The sequence below is a fragment of the Larus michahellis genome, chromosome 5 (assembly GCF_964199755.1).
Source record: "Larus michahellis chromosome 5, bLarMic1.1, whole genome shotgun sequence".
Lineage (NCBI taxonomy): Eukaryota > Metazoa > Chordata > Aves > Charadriiformes > Laridae > Larus > Larus michahellis.
In genome coordinates this window covers 45,477,383-45,496,587 of record NC_133900.1, presented here as the reverse complement: position 1 = coordinate 45,496,587, position 19,205 = coordinate 45,477,383, and the positions used below count along the sequence as shown (strand labels likewise).

At 60.2% G+C, this 19,205-nt stretch overlaps 1 protein-coding gene across 4 annotated transcripts; it reads right to left on the bottom strand.

The window, feature by feature from the left end:
• Positions 1 to 360: 360 nt before the first annotated feature.
• LOC141743264 (protein O-GlcNAcase-like) lies at positions 361 to 17,962 on the bottom strand. 4 transcript variants are annotated; one of them, XM_074587002.1, is made up of 17 exons: positions 17,545 to 17,956; positions 13,877 to 13,928; positions 10,528 to 10,621; positions 9,909 to 10,039; positions 9,187 to 9,389; positions 8,746 to 8,844; positions 8,272 to 8,556; positions 7,832 to 7,960; positions 6,050 to 7,323; positions 5,804 to 5,978; positions 5,460 to 5,516; positions 4,445 to 4,530; positions 4,096 to 4,200; positions 2,245 to 2,336; positions 1,732 to 1,924; positions 1,475 to 1,646; positions 361 to 1,095 (listed from the first exon to the last, which is right to left on the bottom strand). In XM_074587002.1, exons 1-17 carry the CDS (start codon positions 17,582 to 17,584, stop codon positions 959 to 961), a joined length of 3,324 nt encoding a protein of 1,107 aa, XP_074443103.1. In that variant the 5' UTR covers positions 17,585 to 17,956; the 3' UTR covers positions 361 to 958. The 4 variants fall into 4 exon arrangements, with proteins under 4 accessions (XP_074443103.1, XP_074443105.1, XP_074443104.1 ...); XM_074587004.1 differs by having other exon boundaries at positions 362 to 1,095; positions 9,187 to 9,358; positions 17,545 to 17,962; XM_074587003.1 differs by having other exon boundaries at positions 362 to 1,095; positions 9,187 to 9,358; positions 10,524 to 10,621; positions 17,545 to 17,938.
• Between the last annotated feature and the right edge of the window lie 1,243 nt (positions 17,963 to 19,205).

Here is a 19,205-nt window from a genome sequence, read left to right as displayed (position 1 = left end):
CCCCTTGGTGCTCCTGGCCGTCCTGGATGTGCAGCGGCCCCCAGACCCACAAGGCAGCCGTGACTACAGGGAAGGCCCAGGCCCCGGGGGGTCCCATCCCTCAAGAGAGCCCTATCTCGGGGGGGAGCCTTGCTGGGAGCACACGCTGCCAGCTCCTGGAGCTCCTTCCTGGCGCTCAGTGCAAGGGATGCAGCTGGAGAGGCAGATGTGTGGGGAGCTGCCTCGTTTGGGGTTACGCAGGACCAGCTGTAACAACAGCCAGTGTGAGGCAGACGGACAGGGCTGCGCGGCAGGTGGGCATGAGGGTGTGAGGGGGACACGCTGGTACCCCAACACTTTCCCCCAAGAGATGAACCATGATGAGAGTCCACCAAATGCTTTATTGCCAAGGACAGCACTTCCCTCAGCCCCTGGGCAGCAGTGATGGTGGCTGCCTCACTGTGTCCCATACCAGATTGGTCCATACAGACAAGAAGGTCCTGGGTGCCGAGAGCCAGCCCCAGCACCAGCTGCCCAGGCTAAGGCTACACAGAGGATGGAGAGAGGTGGACAGCCCAGCCTGTGGGGCAGGGATGCTCCCTTAGCGCTAACACGCTCTGAGACCACTGCCCTAGATACTGCCCGTGGGGGTCTGCAGGCAGCCTGGGGGTGTTGCTGGCTCCCCAGCAAACGTGGAGGGTGCTCAGCACGCAGGAACAGTTGGGGAAGGAGTGGAGAGGCCCTGATGCCCAAATCACCTGAGATGGCAGAAATACTTCTCTGTCGCCCAAGGACCCTCACAGCCTCGTGCCCTGCACGTATCCCAGTGTCCCCACACAGGCCGTGTCCCCCATCACGTGTACCTGCCCTGCTCAAGGTGCCCCTCTGCTCCCACTCCCTCAGGCCGATGCTGTGCGGGATGGGGAGGCAGCCTGTCCCGTGGCACTGCCTCCCCGTGCCCGCCCCCGACGCAGTGCGCTCAGAGGAGACGTCCCAGGAGCCGAGCGTCGGGGGAGTTGCCCCAGGCCACCGGCAGGGCAACGAAGCCCAGCTTGCTGTAGAAGCTCAGCTGCTGCCGGTCAGCGGCACTGACCTGGCAAAACACTCCCCGTGACCCTGGAAGGGAGGTGAGAAGACGTCAGGCCCCTGGCACTAGAAACCCAGCGCTGGGGCTGGGGGACAGTGGCTGGGACCCCCTCCCCAAGGGAGTCAGCCTCTCCGCTGCCCTTTGTCACTGGGTGCCTTCACCATGCCCTGAGACACAGGTCCACGTGTCTCCTGGTGCAAGGGGAGGGCACGGTGCATGGGAGCTGGGGCCAGACTGCATCAGAGAGGGGACGGGGAGCCCCGGTGAGGGCTACCCCAGCCCTGTGCCGGGAGCTGGGGTTCAGGTGGAGCCAGCCCCCGGCTCTGGGGTGGGCAAGGAACAGTCAGGATGTGGTTGTGCTGGATCAAGGGGGCCCCAGCCCCCCCAGCACGGGGAGGTCATGCTCACCGTTGGCCCTGAGCGCGCTCAGCAGGCAGATGGCCAGGCTGCGGCTGGCCCCCACGTCCAGCACTCGGGGGGCCGTGCCCAGCTGCACCAGGGAGGGGAAGCGCCGCAGCACAGGCAGGGGCACAGCCGGTGGCTCTGCGTGGAAGAAGAGCAGTGCTTCCTCCAGGGCATCCTGCAGGGGACAAACACAAGTGAGGGAACCCCCTCCACCCTCGTCCCCCATACCCGCTTCCCCTCTGCTCCAGGTGCCCCCTCACCTGTCCCAGAGCTGAAGCACCTGCGCCCAGGTCTCGGGGGTACTTGTGCCGTATGGCCGGCAGCCAGCTGCTGTCTCGCTGTTGCAGGAAGCCTTCAGCGCAGAGTGCTCCGGCTGCGTAGCCGCACGGACCACCCTCATCCTCCAGCACAAACGTGTACTCGGGGCTCAGGCTCAGGAAGCTGCCCAGCAGCCTGCCAGCCAGAGCAGGAGCAGCGCTGAGCTGCCGCCCCAAGCCCAGCCTGCCCCCGGGAAAGCTCAGACCAGCCAGATTGCTCCTTCCTGCCCCGGTGGGACAGCACTCCACCACCCATTGGACCATCCCTTTGAGACCCCCCCAGTTGAAGCCCTCAGCCTTCTTGCCCGCCACCAGCCATGGTGCAGGCAGAGCTGGTCCCCGCAGGGATGTGAGGAAAGAAGCCGCTGCCTCACACCATGGCGCTGCATCGCCCTGCACACGGCTGGGCTCAGCCTGTGCCTGGCAAGAGGGAGCCCCCGAGGGACCACGTCTCACCTGTCACCGAGGAGATCAGGGTGGGCTGCAAGGATCTCTGCAACTTTGGGGTCACAGTCCAAACTCTCCTGGCACATTCGGTAAAGCTCTCCCTGGAAGAACCAGACCCACCTCAGCCCTGTCTCTGCCTGCCCTGCCCAATTCCTGCCCCACTGCTGCCCCTCGGCTGCCTGCTGCCCTGCCACTGGCTCTACCGCAGCACCGTGTACCAGCAGCTGCCCCAGTTGACCATAAAGAAGGACCATAACCAGGGCTGTGGCCTCCAGCGTGTCCTGGCCAGGGGAAGGTATGAAGGTCTGTGCTTCAGCTGTCCAAGGGTGCTGGCCTCCATGCCAAGTGATACACCATGCACCACCTTCTGCTGGCCTCCGAGGCTCGTTGCCACAGGACAGCAACACTTCAAAATGAGAAATTGCCATTCCAGTCAGGCATCCCAGAGCAGCAGCAGCCGAGGAAACGCTGCTCAGTCCCAGGATGGAGCATGCTCAGAGCAGCCAGAACAGCAGCGAAACCAATACTGAAACTCAAGTCTCCACGGAGCATGTGCAAAGTGGGACATCTCAGAATTTCTCCGTTTTGGTCAGATTTGAGTTTGCTGCTGCTCATGGGGATCGGCGAAAAGAACATCCCGATAAAAGCATTGCTTCTCAAAGGAAAGGCTGCCCTGAACACTGACCGGGAAGGGCAGGACAGTGCCCTTCTGAACGCCATTCCCAGAACGGGCTGAAGGGCTTAGCTGGATTTTTCTCTCGAAGTTTCAGTGGACACAGAGGTTCAGCTTGTTCAAGTTTAGCCTGATCAGATGAAATCTGACAAGAGGCAATTGAAAACAAGCTCTTGCAACGAGAATTGCTGGCAGCCGCAGTCTGATATTATAATCTGCTCTCATGTGCTTGCAACTCCTCCTCTGTCATTTACAAGTGCTGCAGCTGGGCATTGCCGGGTACTGTATTTAGCAGGGATGTGCAGTTGTGTCTGTGATGGCTGGATTTGCAGCGTTAGCATTTCCTTTAGCTAGGAGAGGCAGCAGGCTGAGGGAGCAGGGTGTTCGCTGCAGACTCGGTGGTACGTGGGGAACCCAGGGCTCTGCTGGATTTGGCAGCAGTTAAACATCTGTGTTCACCCACTTCCAAATTCTCCCTTTCCCTCCCCATCCCATGGAACTGCTGGGATGTCAAACAGAGCTGGGGAGGTGGGGGGCACTGGCAGCAAGCAGGCTGACCAGAGCCTCTCCAGCAGGGAATGATCCTGTAAACTGGATGAATGTTCGAAGAAGGGACTGATTTGAAGATGAACCTCAAGAGGCTCAACCAGAGCTGCAGACTGATGAATGCTGCAGGAGGTCGCCATCCAGACTTGTCCTGTTCTGGATCTTTCCTGGCATCCTTGCAGCCACTGCTGGAGATCAGTGCTGGGGATTCTCTGGAGATTGCCCTTGCAACATGGTGACCCCAAGTCTGTGCCAGTTGATCTGTGGCTATGTCTGCTGCTCACTTCTGAGCCAGGTCTCCCTCTCCTGCTGCTGCCTGCCAGGAGGGGCTCCGCCAGGGCACTCGTCGCAGGGAGGCAGGTGATGGTCCCTGCCAAGGCCACTGGACACAACACCCGCTCTCCGGCCCATGGGGCTGACACACTGCTGGACACAGCCCTGGGTGAGCTGCCCCACTTGCTCTGAGCAGAGTCCAGGCCCCAGAGGTCTCTTCCCATCTGTATCATCCTACACTGCAAGCTCAGCCTTGGGGGTCAGCAGTAGACAAGCACGTATCTTGTTAGCGCACATTCAGCACAGGCCATGCAAAGGTAGCTCTGGCCTGAGTGATGCGGGCCACCCCTTCGGGCCGTGACTCTCACCTTGTCCAGAGGCAGCAGTGGGCGCAGGAGGTACAGCTGGCTGGACGGAAAGAGCGGAGGTGGGTGGTAGAAGAGATCACAGCTGTTCCCCACAGGCAGCAGTGCCTGGAAGAGATACAGTCCATCAAGGAGCAGGTTGTCCTGGCTCCAAACCTTGTCCTGAAGGCAGCAGGAGGAGTGTCCCTCTGAGGCACCCTAAACCCCAGGAGCCGCAGCCAAGGCGCAGGGGCCCACGGCAGCTCTGCCTTCCCAAGCTTGCAGCAGCACAATGACAGGGCCAGCAGCAGCAGCTGGGATCCTGGTTTCCCAAAGGCTGCTTCACCCCCTCCAGATATGGGCATGCTCTCACCTGCAGCTCTCCAAAGAGGCCCCCCCGACGCGCCCAGGGCTCAGCGTCTCCCCCCAGCAGCATCGGGGCAGTGATGCTCTGGCACCCTGTAGGCAGCAGGAGACAGACAAATGTGAGGTGATCAAAAACCTCCTGGCCAGGGGAAGATCAGCCTCCACCACACAGCCACATCACGATCACACTGGCCACAGTTCCAAGGACCTGCCCCCACAGCTGTGCAGCCTGGGCACAGGACCCTGCCTGGGCTCAGGCAGCCAGCCCCATGCACTGGGGTCGCAGCATGCGCTCCGAAACAGGGCTTGAAATGGGAGAATGGGGAAAGGTATGGGCTTTCCTCCATGAAAGGTTTAAGGTAAAGACACGGCCCCTGGCTACAGCTGGGAAGCTGCAGCCTGGCACAGACAGCAGCACCTGTGCCTGTGGGAACTTGCCCTGCGTGCGGCTGCTTCCCTGTGGAATTGGTTCAAGACACCCAGCCCCATCCCACACTGGACTTGGAGACCCTCTCAGGTTGTCATCTGGTAACACTTCATGGTTTGTAAGAGGTCATGAGGCTCACAGAGCAACCAGGCAATCCTAAATGAGAGGAACGGGGTCTCACAAAGTGATGCACAGGCATTCAAAAATCCAACCTCACCTCTGTCTCCCAGGGCATTACTGCTCCAAATGGCCCATTGATCCCTTTTACCAGAAAGGCTAAGAGGTCCTTGGATTAAAAGGGCTGAGGAACATGCCTTAGAAATAGGCATTCCCTCTAGACTGTGAGAGATGGTGAAGAGCTACTCTGATGACCGCTCTGTCCCCAGCAGCAGCGCCCCATCCTGCCTCAGCGTCTCAGGGCACCCAGGGCTGCCAGGCTTCCCACAGCCATTCCCACTCTGCTCGGCAGGCAGGGCGCGGGAAAGGGCAGCCCGATGGCAACTGCTGGCTGCTGCTGTGGGGCTGGAGGTGATGGAGGGCAGCAGCCAGGGCCCCACCGCCCAGGCGGGTGAGCCAGGGCAGCACTGGTACTTACAGCCAAAGCAGCTTCCCCAGGTGCCCTTGGGGTCAGGGTCGCAGAGGAGATGGCCATCTGCAAGGGAGGTGAGATGGTGAGCAAGGGTCAGCGGCGGGGAAGGTGTCAAGGGTGTTCACCCCTGGCTGGACATAGGGACCTCAGACCTCTGGGAGAGGGTCCCAGGGCACCTTCACCTCTTTAGGGAGAGAAACAGTGGATCACAACAGAACAAGCTTCAGATGCCCCGGGTGTGCCACAGTGGCCGGGGGCCTCTACACTTCAACATGTCTGGATTTGGCCAGGGTGCAAATACATGCTATGAGGCCACAGGGGCTGGCTCAGGGCTGGCATCAGCCACCTACCCAGCCAGCGGACGAAGGCACTGGCGGCCAGCAGCATGTTGCGGATGTCCCAGAGGTAAGGGTGGAGGTCGTAGAGCAGCGCCCGTCCGGCACTGCTGACAAAGCGGCTGTGCAGGCGGCATGTCTGAGCGCAGAGCAGCTGGAAGGACTGGGCTCGGCTGCGCCACCGCGTGCCCTGGGGACAGACCAGGTGTCAGCACTACCATGACAGGCACCGTCCCGCAGCAGCGCCTGGACCAGCCTTACCTCACAGGCATCGGGTGCCGTGGCTGGGATGCCCACGCTGAGGCTGTTTGCCCGGAGCCACCGGAAGTGCTCCAGGAGATGCTGTGCCTGTGGCCCATGATGGTAGGGCAGGTAGAACAGCTCCACCAGCATCCGCACCTCCTCCAGAGTCAGCTGTGCTGTGGTGTCGGACCTGGCCTCCTTGATGGCCAGCAGTGCCGTAGGGATGGACCCAGCCTCCTCTGGGCTCAGTGGTGCCATGGGGATGGGCCTGGCCTCCTCTGGGGTCACTGGAGCTGTGGGGCTGGACCTGGCCTCCTCTGGGGTCACTGGTGCTGTGGGGCTGGTCCTGGCCTCCTTGGGGGTCAGTGGTACCATGGGGCCAGACCCAGCCTCCTCTAGGGTCACCGGTGCTGTGGAGCTGGACCCAGCCTCCTCTAGGGTCACTGGAGCTGTGGGGCTGGACCTGGCCTCCTCTGGGGTCACCGGCGCTGTGGGGCTGGTCCTGGCCTCCTTGGGGGTCAGTGGTACCATGGGGCCAGACCCAGCTTCCTCTAGGGTCACCGGTGCTGTGGGGCTGGACCCAGCCTCCTCTGGGGTCAATGGTGCCACGGGACCAGGGCTAGCACCAACCTCATTGGTGAGCAGTGCAGAGGGGCCAGGGCTGGCACCAGCCCCATCAGTGAGCAGAGCCATGGGCCCAGGGCTGGCGCCAGCCCCATCAGTGAGTGGTGCTGGGTGGCCAGGGCTGGCACCAGCCCCAGTCCCTGGGGGTGTCTGGGGCATGTCAGCCCTGCTGGCCTCAGGCTGGGTGCCGCTGGGGGGCTGGGGGAGGCTGTCACCCCCTGTCATGGCATCCCCTGGCATGGGTAGGGGAAGGTTCTGGCTGGTGTTCGCCCCATTGCTGCAGCACATTGTGGGGTCTGGGCTGTGGGGAGTCTCGGTAGCCACTTGGGTTCCTGTGGACTGGGCACTCCCAGCTGGGCTGGGCAGAGCAGAGGAGGACTCACAGCTCTCTCCGCTCCCCATGGTGAGCTGGTCCTCCTCCCCTGTGGGGCTTTGCCGACCACTACCAGAGGTCCTGCTCCCACTGCCCTTCTTGGGCTCCGAGGTCACCTTCCTCCTTGCCTCCCCTGGTGCCATGCTGCAGGGCTCAGGGCCATGCTGGTCTGCCTCACTGGGAACAGAGTCGTGGGGCTTGGGGTCGGGCACAACCTCCTGTCCTCCTGCTGTGCCGGGCTGCAGCCTTGTTCCTCCCTTGAGGCTGACGCTGGGGTGTCCTGGGGTCCTTCCTCCTGGTGGAAAGGATGAAGGGGGCAGCCCCTCTGGCACCTGCCTGGAAATTCTGCCTGTGGGGCAGGACAGCCCAAGGGACAGCCATGCCAGGAAGCCCCATCTCCGAGCTGGCAGGGACCAGAGTACTGTACTCTGAAGTTTGGGCCTCCGTGGCTGGGGAGGCCACAGGCTTTGCAGAGGCAAACTCTGCGAAACACCAAGCACGCACCGGGCTGAACCCCCTCTTCCAGAGACGTATCATGGCCCAGGCTCCCATGCTGCCAGACAAGGCGATCCCCTCTGGGATGCAGCCAGGGCAGGAGCACCCACAGGGCAGCATGGCACAGTGGACACGCACGCCTGCCCACCACGACACACAGACCCCGTGGCAGCACCAGCCACAGCGCCCCATCCAAACGGGCAGGACATGGGGCTCCCTCACCCCACCGAGCTCCCAGAAGAGCTGGTCCAGTGCTCCGGGGGCAGGGGAGGGTGAGGGATGCTGCACCATGTGAGTTCATCACCTACCTGGCTCCAAAGCCTGACGGTTTATCTCAGCCACCCAGTCAAGCAGTGCCAGCTCCAAGGCCTCCTGGGGGCTGTAGCTCCCCTCCTGCATGCCTTGGCTGTCCCCCAGGGCTGCGGCACTCTCCATCCCTAAGGAACCGGAGCTCATCAGCCTGGGCAGCCCCACTCTTTGCTTGATGGAGCTATCCCATGCAACACCAAGGGCGGGCAGACCCCCCTCCCTGCCCCAAGAAGATGTCCCCAGGACAGATCCCACGGCCCAGGATGTCAGGTCGTGTCCAGCCAGGTGAGACTCCTCACCCAGGCTGCCGTGCAGGAAAGCCTGCAGGGCCACGGCAAAGATAGGCAGTGATGGCCAGGGCCTTGTCCTTCGTGCACAAGCCCACTGCCAGTGCTGGGGCCCCACGCACAGAGCTGCCTGGGGCGCCAGGGACAGGTACCTGCGTGATCAGTGTGGGCACAGCTCCTCAGCTCACTCTGAAACCAGCTGCCCAGTGTGTGTATGGGGATGAAGTTGGCCTGGAGTTCGCAGTTGGGGTTGAGGAGCAGCCCACGGAGCCTGGGCATGAGGCCAGGGGCACGTCCTGTGTAGGGGCCCAGGAAGACGCGTCGGCAGTCATAGTCGTTGGCATACAGGTTGTCCCAGATGACAGGGCGGCGCCGCAGGACACCCTCCACCTCCTCCAGCAGTGTGGCTGAGAGCTCCTGTGACACCACCTTTGGGCCTGGAGCATCACAGCGCACTCACAACAGGGACATGCACACGTCTGGGCACTCAGCATTAAGGCGAGGGTCAAGTCACCCCAACCCACACTCCCCAGCCAGAAGGAGTGCAGACCCACAGCCCGACCCACTGCCTGCCTGGCCGGGGCTGCACACGCCGACAGAGCCACAGACCCAGGCTGGGCACTCACCTGTCCAGATGACACCGATCCCTGGGAGCAGCTCCTGGCCGAGGGTCAGCAAGTAGCAGGACTTGGTGGGGCTGGGAGAGCAGAGAGAGCTGCAGTACTCTGGGGAGAAAGCACAGAGCATCCCTTGAGGGGCAGAGAAACCGGGAGGGGAGAGGCTGCCTGGGATCAATGGACAGGGGCCAGGGAGATGCGCAGTGCAGGGATACTGAAGCACCAGCCCATCTGCAGCCTGGTCCTGTCCTAGTCCTGAGATCTCCAGGCCTCCCACAGGAGCATGAGGGGGCTGGGGGAAGCCACAGAGGCTGTCAGGGCAGTCATCTGTCAGCAGACACAGGTGCTGGGTACAGCCAGCCAAAGGGCACCCTGGTCTGCTGTGGGGTACCGCGGCTGGCCAAGCACCGGGCTCCCAAGTATCTGGGGCCGCATGGCTGCAGCTGGTACCTGTAGGGCAGAAGAGGAAGACGGAGGGTTGGCCCAGCTCCCGGTACACCTCATTGGCCACAGACGCCTGAGCCTGCGCCAGGGAGGGGAAGACGTCTCTGTCGGCTTGGCACATGCAGGGGTCGATGTCATCGAAGAGCAGCGCGAAGGAGTGGCACCCCATGGCAGCCACCTGCGGGCATGGGCATGGGCTGCTAGGATCCCTGGGCAGCAGAGAGAAAGGAGGCAGCGAGCCCCGGACAAGCTCCTGCCGCCTGGGCCCCGTAAGGACAGCAGAGGTCTGGGGCACCTGGACAGATGGGGCAGGCAGAGCAGCCCTCGCTGCATCCCCCATGCCTGCCCAGCAGATGCCACACACAGCCCCACATCCATGATTCACCCCACTCCAAGCCCACGGGGCAAACCCACTGTGCTGGAGGCTCTTTACCCTCCCTGGGGACTGGGGGCTCATCACCAGCCTGCAACCAGCCTCTGCTGCTGCCCAGCAAGCCCTGGGGCTTGGCTGGTCCCCTCCTGCCCCCAGTGCTGCCCGCTAGCAGCCAGCCATCCACGGAGCCCTCGGCTCTCTGCCACCAGGCACCCCACAGGGCTGCTGCCTGATGCACAGCAGCAGGAGGGGTTTACAGCCCCACACCAGCCTTTGGGGTGGGCATGGGGACGACACACAAGCACACATGCCCCTCGCCTGGGAGCAGTGGGATGAAGGAATGGCCCCACGGTACCTGCCTGAGTTTTTGCTGCAGCAGGAGCCGATCCCCGGCACTCGAAAACACCATGTCCTGGCCGGCAGAAATGGCGAAAACAAACTCCACACCCTGTTCTTGGGCAGCTTCGATGAGAGACCGCATGCGGGCTGGGGACAGAGCAGAAGGGGTGCTGTGAGCGCTGGGAGGCAAGGGATGGAGAGACACAAGGGATAGAGGGAGGGGGAACCACAGTGGCCTGCAAGGAAGGAGCTGAGAGCATCAGGAGGCATTAGAGAGCCTCTGGAGGGGAGGCCCAGGGGAGAGAGTTCCCAGTCCCTTGGGACAGAGAGGGCTCTCCGCAAGGGTCCGTGGACCCTGGCATATTTAAGCATATTGCTAGAGACCCATGTAAGGAGCTCCCCATGCTGGGTGGGCTCCTAGGCGATTCCATGTGATGGGCAGAGTCCGGGGAGGCTCCTTATACTGGGTAGGGTCTGGGCGTCTCCTTGCACTGGGCAGTGGGGGATCAGTGGGGATCCCTGCAATGGGCAGGTTCCTGGCAGGAACTGGCTGAGATGCAGATCACGCTTCACCCTTAAGGACCCGGGACGCCTGCAGCCCACCCGTGCTGGGGCCCAGCAGAGCCGCTACCTGCCTCATGCTCTGTGTAGGGCTCTCGCCAGAGCAGTCGGTGCTTCAGCTCATCCTTGGGCGCGTACATGTAGCAGTTCAGCCCCCGGTGTTTCAGCCTGTGCAGTAAGGAGAAGAAGGGGTCACCCAAGGCTCCAGACAGGCTCTTTGCAAAGAGGCATACGGGCAATTGCCAGCCCACAACACCAAGAGCTCCTCAGCCCTCTCCTTCCCTGGAGCTGCACCGTGTCCTGCAGGCTTCGAGCCTCTTCTCGCACAGAGCTCCCCCCCAAACTGCAGAGCCACAGCTCCTCCTCTGCACAGGGAGCCCTGCCCTGTGTACTTTTGACAGCCACACGAAGACATAAATCTCACCCAGTGCTCCCAGTGCTCAGCGCAAAGATCCCCCTTTAGGGACCTCCAGAAAGATAGTGCATCTGGACGAGAAAGACATCCTCAGAGACATCCTTGTTGCCTCCTGGGAGCTGGGTTGAGTTAACACCCTTGCTGCGGAAAAAGCAGGTGGGAGGGACCAGCTTAGCCTAAACAGCCTGTCACCTGTCTGGAAACCCCCAGAGTGCTGAAAAACGGTGACTGCTGAAGCAGAGCTTTGTCAGGGTGGGCAGCAGAGCTGGGCAAGCGTGAACCCATTGCAGGATGCTGCACCCGTGCAGTTTGCAGGTGACAAAGACCAAGTCAGTGGAGAATAAAGGAGCAGATACAGCACTCAGACGCAGCAATTTGACCTGGCTGTTAAGCAGGGCTTCAGCAAGCAGTATAATTCTTAACACAGACAAGCATAAAGTCCTACCTAGGTAAAAGAATACAGAAGATATGGTGTCTGAACTTAACATAACAAGCAATTAGTTGAACATGAGTGTCCTCTGCAATGCCACTGGTAACTCAGCATAACAGAGAGCCTCGGATGAATCACTGCAGAGTGTCAGGCAGGGCTACGGAGATTCGGTGACCTCTGTGCTGGCTGCAGATGCTGCCAGAGCAGTGGCCACAGCGTGGGAAAAACACTGATAAACTAGAGTGAGTCTGTCAAGGAGCCACATACACACACACACAGAGGTGGAAAGACTGCAAGCAACAGAGTCTTGGAGCCCAGTCTGCTCATCTCCTCAGCGCTCTGGAGGAGAGAAAAGCCACACCCGGCAGTCTGGGACATGGTGGGGTCCAGAGGTGACTCATGGGGGCAGGCATATGGGCGAGACAGGAGAGGAAAGCTCTCCAGATGCTCCACTACAGTCAGAGCTGAGAGGAAGCAGATCTGAGAGACATCAGGGCCTGCCTGCTTCAGACTGCACCGTCATAAGGCCCTTTCTGGCTTCAAAAAGCACAAACTCCTTCCAGAATCTCCCCAGCAATCCAGGACTCACTGGAAATTATCAGGACGGGGCAGACACCTCCCTAGACAGCTCTTTTGGCACTCCTGTATGAAAGCCGTCTGATATATTCATTTATTTTTATTTATCCTCCTTAGTAGACGATGTTTTACATTTTCCCACGATGAACAGACTGGGAAGCACTTAGTGTACCACATGATACAAGTGCCTCATCTTGTTTCTTTCCAGAGAAGAAAAACACGGATGAACATACTGCTCACATGTACAAACATGTGAACATACATCCCTGTCCAGTACCAGACAAGGCCATCATTAGACCTTCTCATTCCTAATATATTTTAAAACATCGCACCTTGTTTTCCTTCCTGCACGTTTCCCCCAAATTTTCTAAGCTACGTTTTTCTCTCTCTGCATCTCTGGTTGCTGTGCGATGGTCCTTACTTGCATTTGCGACCACCCACCCTGTCACCAGTGCACTCTCACAGCGTGACTGTCACATTTCCCACACAGTACGTGGCTGCCACTGCCATCACCAGTACAGTCACCAGCACACGGCCCTGCTCTGGCCCACTGCCCGGCCATCACTGGTGCACTGCCAACACTGTCACCAGCACACTGCCCACGCTGTGACCAGCACATTCTCCACCCTATCCCCAGCGTGCCGCCCATGCCATCACCAGGGCAGTACCCACACTGACCAGTGCGCTGCCCAGACCGTCACCATCGTGCTGCCCATGCCAGATGCTCCACAGGAGGCTCTGCGTGTCCCCAGTCTGTTGGTGGCAGGTCCTGCCCACATCCTTCCATCACAGGGACACATGGTGACATACAGACATACACGGGGACTCACAGGGACATGGGGCCCCCTCCACACCAGGCAGGGATGGCAGCCTCAGGCTAAAGGGGCCACCTGTGTCCACAGTGGAGTGATGCGGGTTTGCTGTGCCATCTGTTTCCACAATGATAAGCCCGGCTCCAGCGAGGCCGGGCTGACTGGAAACACCTGCTTGGTGCCCTCGCTGGGAGCGCAGGATGGCAGGGACAGTGGCCGCAGGCAGGGCGAGCTGGCCGCTTGTAGTGAGTGGTAGTAGGCACGCAGCGTGCTGTCCTGTGGCCAGCGCACCCACAGGGGCTGGTGCCACGTGGCGCTGCCCATGCCTGCGTGGTTCAGAGATGAGGCAATGGGTGCTCGTCCTGCCGGGTCAGCACCCAAGGTGGGCTTCCAGCCTGCTGAACACTACCATGTTCTCTCTCATGCGGATCTGACTTCCCATTGCTAGCCCCAGCCCCTCTGCCTGCTCCCCAACACCCCCCCTGCGCATGGGCTGCCATAGACGACCCACGCCATGCTGCAGTCGGGGCAGAGCAGCTTTTCTGGTGCCTCCAGAGGCAGCATCGCCAGGCTCCCGTAGCCCCCATGCTCCTCTCCAAACCCTTCCCAGCTGCCATTGCTCCTCCCATGGCCGTGGACAGCAGGGCCCGACCCTGTCCCACCAACAGCTCCCTGTGGGTCTGCACCCTCACTGGGGCACCAGTGCCAGCTGGGCAGTGCCAGCATGCAGGGGCTGGTGCCCGACCAGCCTCTTCCAGGCCCCATCCCCCGACCCCATACCCTTGGAGAGCCCAGCCCTGCCCCAGCCCCCCGCCAGGCACATCTGTCTGCAGCTGGGCTGTGGCAGAGTCCCAGCACCATCTGCTGGCACAGGGCAGCACAGCCCGCATTTGTCCGGGCGTCCTTGGGCTGCCTGTCCACCCCGCAGCCGCCAAATCCAGGCCCAGGGCCGGGGGGGTGTCTTTCCCCAGGCTGGATCCGGGGGTTTAGGAGTACTGGGACAGAGGGGCACTGGGAGAAGTCTGACCCGCCTTCGCTGCCATCACCCCAGTGTTCTAAAGTCAGGGCAGCACCAGAAGCCTCCCTCCAGCAGGTTTTCCTCACAGCTCCTGCCTCAACAGCACTCTGGCTCCCACCTTGTCCCTCTGCCGCAGGCTAGTACTTTCAGAGAGGAAAGTTCAGGTACTTGCCATTGAAAGAGAAGTTTCCTCTGTTCCATAGACCACGGTCTCCCATAGAAACCTGTAAAAGGGAAAAAAAACAACCAAAATGCAGCCGTCAGTAACTGCCTTAAAACAGAGCCCTCTGTACTATCCCTAAGTGGCTGCTCTTAAACCCAGAGACCCACCAGGTGTTCACCTCGGGGCACTCCAAATGTCTGTTGCCCTGCTATGGTCTTGCTGAGCATTGGTAATCAAACAAGTGGGTACAATGTCTGTGGTTCCATCCTTCCCAGAAAGAGACATCTGTGAAGAATTGCACAAGGTCGCATTTAACCTGGGAGGAGGAACCGGCACAGTAAAAGCCAAGCCTAGAGGAGATGGCTGAGGGCTGGCTAGGTTCTAAGGCACTCTAGCATGATTTTGGGGTGTGCCAAAGCACAGAGCTATTGTACATCTATCCTAGAGTTTCCTGCCTGGGGATTTTCTTCTTTACAGCGCCCTGCTCTGTGTCTCTGCATCTCTCTGTGTCTGTGCAGTGTCAGGCTCTGTCAAGTAAAGCATCATCACTCCTGTATGGGCTATAAAAGCTGCTCTCTCTGGCCTTAATCACTGCGCCACTCAAACGGCACCAATGCTGCACTGACACAGCTCTCCCCTACGCCCTGCCAACACAAACCTGCACTGCAGCAGGGCAGGACTTTGAGGCAGCATCCCTGTCCCACAGCAAGCCGTTTAGATCAGGAACACACAACCAACCCGTGGGGATGCCCACAAGTGCAGGGACTGTGACTCCACAAGACATTTCACAGGCACCTTGTCTGTCCCCCACTGGAAAACACCATCCCCACAAGCTTGCAAAGGGAAAATCCAGCGAGGGAGAGCACACCAGGGAGCAACTTCACCCGTTGTCTGCTAACAAAGACACTCATCAACGAGCAAAAAGGCTGGCCGCAAGGACATTGCCCTTCCAGAAAGTTCACGTCAACAAAACCAAATGCAGGAACTACAGATCTGGAGTCAGCAAATTCCCAAGTGTTTCTTAACGTTTGCACTTCTGCTGCTTGCAGGATTTAGGTGGTTGTTGGGTGGTTTTTGGGCATCAGAATCTGACGCAAGCTTGAGGCTGCAGCACCGCAGCAGCTGACAGTCTGCCCTGCGCTCTGCATGGCAGGGAACCAGTCTGTGACCGGATACACGCAGCACCCATTCCCCTGTTGGGACCGCTTTCAAGGAAGGGCCCTTCCTATTTCAGCATGTAGGAAGACCTGGGAGGGGCAGAGTTGTCTGCAAAGGCAGCGAGAAAGAATACCCGGTGGAAAGCAAGCCAGTTCACTTGGGGGCAATGGGAGAATAGGCAGGTAAGTGGGTTTGGAGAGATGCAGATTTGATGGCTTCTTGAAGAGGAGGTCAAGGGGAACTTGTAAGTATTCCAACCCAGACATTAAATTTATCAAGAGAAGGGCCTTCAGTCACTTCAATTCTCTGCAAGATCTGCACATCTACAATGTGAAGTCTCACAGAAAATACTGTACGTCTTGAACAGCGATGGCAATCAGCCATCAAGGCAGCTTCCTAGTTTCGGATGGGCTCTGCATCATGGGAAACTTTTAAATCAGTCAATGCACTTTCTGGCAGACAAAGCCAACAGGAGCAGATATTCAGGGAAGTGAATGCATTCACTGAACCGGGCGGTGCACAAGGGCAGACGCAATGACTCTGTTAATTTGGGAGAAAGGACCAGCTCTCAGCATCTGGCACGAAACCAGCATTGCCCAGAAAGCACCCACATTTCCCCAGAGCACCTGAGTGCACAGGAGCTCATCTGCCTGGGAGGGGACCCCAATGCCCTGCTCCCTTTGGCAGGAGCCCCCCCTGCAGCCCTCAACATCAACCTGGGGGGGCAATGGTGTGGCAGGTTGCACCACAGCACACATTGAACATTATCTTCTTTGCAGGCAGATCTTCTCCCTGCCTAAACATTTCTACATGTTTTTTCCATCTACTCTGAAACAATATATATTCACCTTGCTAGCCATGCCCCACCATGCGTGGGGCCAAATTTGTGGCCACTCAAGCATCCCAGCAAACATTTCACCCAAAGAAAGTATTTCCATCATAAATAGATTTTCCATTTTCCAATCCATAGGAAGCCCTGCTCAGCTCACAGGGAGGTCCAGGAGTGCCTGTACAGCACCTGCCTGCCAGTGCCTCACTCACACTTTGCTGTGAACTGACACTGCCTTGCAAGCATGACACTCACCCTCCACACATGCCCTGCCAGCAGCAGCTCTGTTGAAAATGCCATCCTCGTGTATTCTGCCCAGTAAACTGGCTTAAATTGTACCAGCAAAATCCTGTCTGTACCTGCAGCTGCATCTCCAAAGGAGTGACGTTGGTGCTCTGTTTTTTTGAAGACAGATGAGCACCGATGAGTGACGCTGTGCGTTGGCACCTCGGCTCTCCCATAGCCCAAATCACTACATCAGTAACCCGTCAACACCATTACTTGCCAAACTCTGGGCCATCTGGGATGACCCTCAGCAATTTCTTCACAACCGTTAGCACAGTCCTGATGGACGCATTGGGAAGTAAAGTCCCTAGCCCCAACTGTTCCCCAGCTCCTCCTCTGTCCTGGGTGATCCAGACCCAGAGGTCACCCAGAGACATCAGTCTGTCCGTGCACTCTGGCTGCTGTTAGCAACATCCGGGGTGACAGGAGGGAGCAGGGTGCTCTGTCTAGGACACGCTACCCCTGGCTTGCCTTGGCCCTGCTACAGCCATACCCTGCTCAGCAGCCTGCCCGCTGCAGGACGAGCCTATGTTCCCTGCCTATGTTCCTGTGCTACCAGGGTAAGGGACACCTTTCCTCCCTCACTCTCTAGGGACCTCCTCCTCCCGGAGTCACCCTGCTGGCAGCATCTGTGTCCTTCCCTTTCCCACGTCAGTTTTCCGATATCAACGATTCTTTCCGACTCGTATTTCTTTTTACTATCAACTTCCCCATCCCTGCACTTTCTATTTATTTTGTGCTTATTTGCATGGTGCTTTCGCTTCCTCCCAGGCAAGGCAGTGGACAGTGTGCTTCAGCGGGGTACTGTGCTGCCAGGAAAAGTAGAGATGCTTTTGCCTAGTGGGTGCCAAGGCCTGGCCCAGCTCCAGAGGTGCCGTACTGCAGAAACAAGAGCTGGGGGTGAGGTGGGGGGGGGAGCAGAAGGACAGGGCTGAGCCATATGGAGCAGCCATGAGAGACTAGGCTCTTCTTGGCCAGCTCTGGGCACGACCCAAGGCAGTGTTGCACTGCGGGCAGGGAGGCAGGAGGAGCACCGGGATGCTGCCCCCATGCCCAGGGCAGGGGAAAAAAACCACTGCAGAGTGCTGGAGGCTAGCGTACCGCATCCCCATGCCCCAGTGCAAGGGAGGCTTGGCTGTGCTGGGATGGTTGTGGGGTATAGCGGTGCCCTGGGGAAGAGATGGGGAGCGTCAATGGGGGGGTGCTGGTTCCGTACCCCTGGGCTGAGATAGGGTGCTGTGCAGGGGCCCGGATCCCTGCCTCCCCAATACCCGGGATCCCGGGGGCGGCTCGGGTCCCGGCGGCCCTTCCCGGCCCCTCTTCGCTCTGGGTAGACCGGGCCAGCCCCTGCAATGCCCGGGGGGAAGGGGGTGCCGGCCCCGGCCGCGGCCCCGGAGGGACCTACCTTCCACCACGCCGCAGAGGAAGCGCGGCCGCCCCGCCATACCCGCGCAGGAGCGGCCCTGCCGGTGCTGGGGCGGGCGGAGGGGTGCGCGGGGGGAACGGAGGGATGCGCGGAGGGACAGAGGGATGCGCAGAGGGATGCTCAGAGGGATGGAGGGATGCAAGGAGGGACAGAGGAATGTGCGGAGGGATGCACGGAGGGACAGAGGGATACGCGGAAGGATGAGTGGAGGGACAGAGGGATGCACGGAAGGATGCGCGGAGGGATGGAGGGATGCGCGGAGGGACAGAGGGATGCGCGGAGGGACGGAGGGATGGGCGGAGGGATGGAGGGGTGCGGGTGGGACTGGCGGAGGAACGGCTCCGCCGCCTGCCCTCCCCCGCGGAGACGCGCCCGCCGCAGCGCAGGGGGCGGCCCCGGCGGGTGGGGCCGCGGCGGGGCCAGTGCGCGGGGCGGGGCGGGGGGGGGGACGCCGCGTAGCCCCCGGGCAAAACCGCCCCGTGGTGGTCCGGGCGTTTCAGCCCTCCCCGTAGATCGCCCCGGGAGCAGCTGCCCGAGCCCTTCTGCTGGAGCGGGGCCGGGGCTCCGGGCGGGCCCTCGGCGGTCCCTCGGTAGCCCCGCCGGGCCGGAGCCGCCGCCGCCCTGGTCGCCGGGTGGGGCCGGCCCGGTGCAGAGTCTGGTCCCGACCCGCAGCCCGGTGCCGGCCCGGGCTGCTGGCGCTCCCGGCCGCCGGGGTGCTGCTGGCAACGGGGTCCAGCCTGGTGCCCGTGCCAGCCCCCCACACTGTGTCCCCTGGTGTCCCCGGCTGCGGGTGTTCTCCCCATGCAGGCCCAGGGCGGCTATTTCTCCTGCCTTTGCAGCTTCCCAGGACCCGACAGCCCCAGCGCTGTTCCCCGGTGGTCGGGTGTCATTATCCCCTTGTATTCATCGCTGAGCCGGCAACTTTCCCACTTGTACCCTCATGCTGGGCCCAGGGTGTGATGCCTCTCTGGCTCGCCGGGTCCATGAGATCAGGACTGTTTTGCACTTGACTCACCTGCTTGCGTATGTCAGGCTGCTATTTGCCTTTTGTCACACTGCTCTGAGCTGTTAACACATGTTTGGCTTGTGATCTTCTCTGTCCCACAGGTTCTGGTTTGCAGAAGTGCTGCCACGTCATTAGTTCCCTATCCTGCAGCTGCACAGTCACTGGTACCTGCCTACATGCAGGACTGTGACGTCACTGAGTTGCTCTGCACTTTTTCTGACCACTTTTCCTGTTTGTCAGTCTCATTGTAAGGTAGACTCATGTTCTGCAGCATCCCCACAGCCTTTCCCAGCCAAATGGTGTCATAACCCAGAGAGCAAGTACACGACTTTGTTACCATGCAAGCGTGAGGGATGGAGCCAGGAGAGAGCAGAGGTGCACTCCTCCTGCAGGAGGCACTTCCAAGTGCCCTCCCAGCAGATGGCACCACCTGTAGCCATTTCATCTGGCCCAAAGGCATGGGCTTGCACAGGAGAAGAGGGCATCAGAGGCCTAGAAAATCAGGATCTGTGGAATCTCCCTCTTCCCTTTGCAGGTTAATGTAGTGCTATGAAGCCAAGTCATGGTGTCTGGGCCATCAAAGCAGCAAACGACTGTCCAGCAGTGACCTGGCAGGGAAGAGTGCACTAAGGGC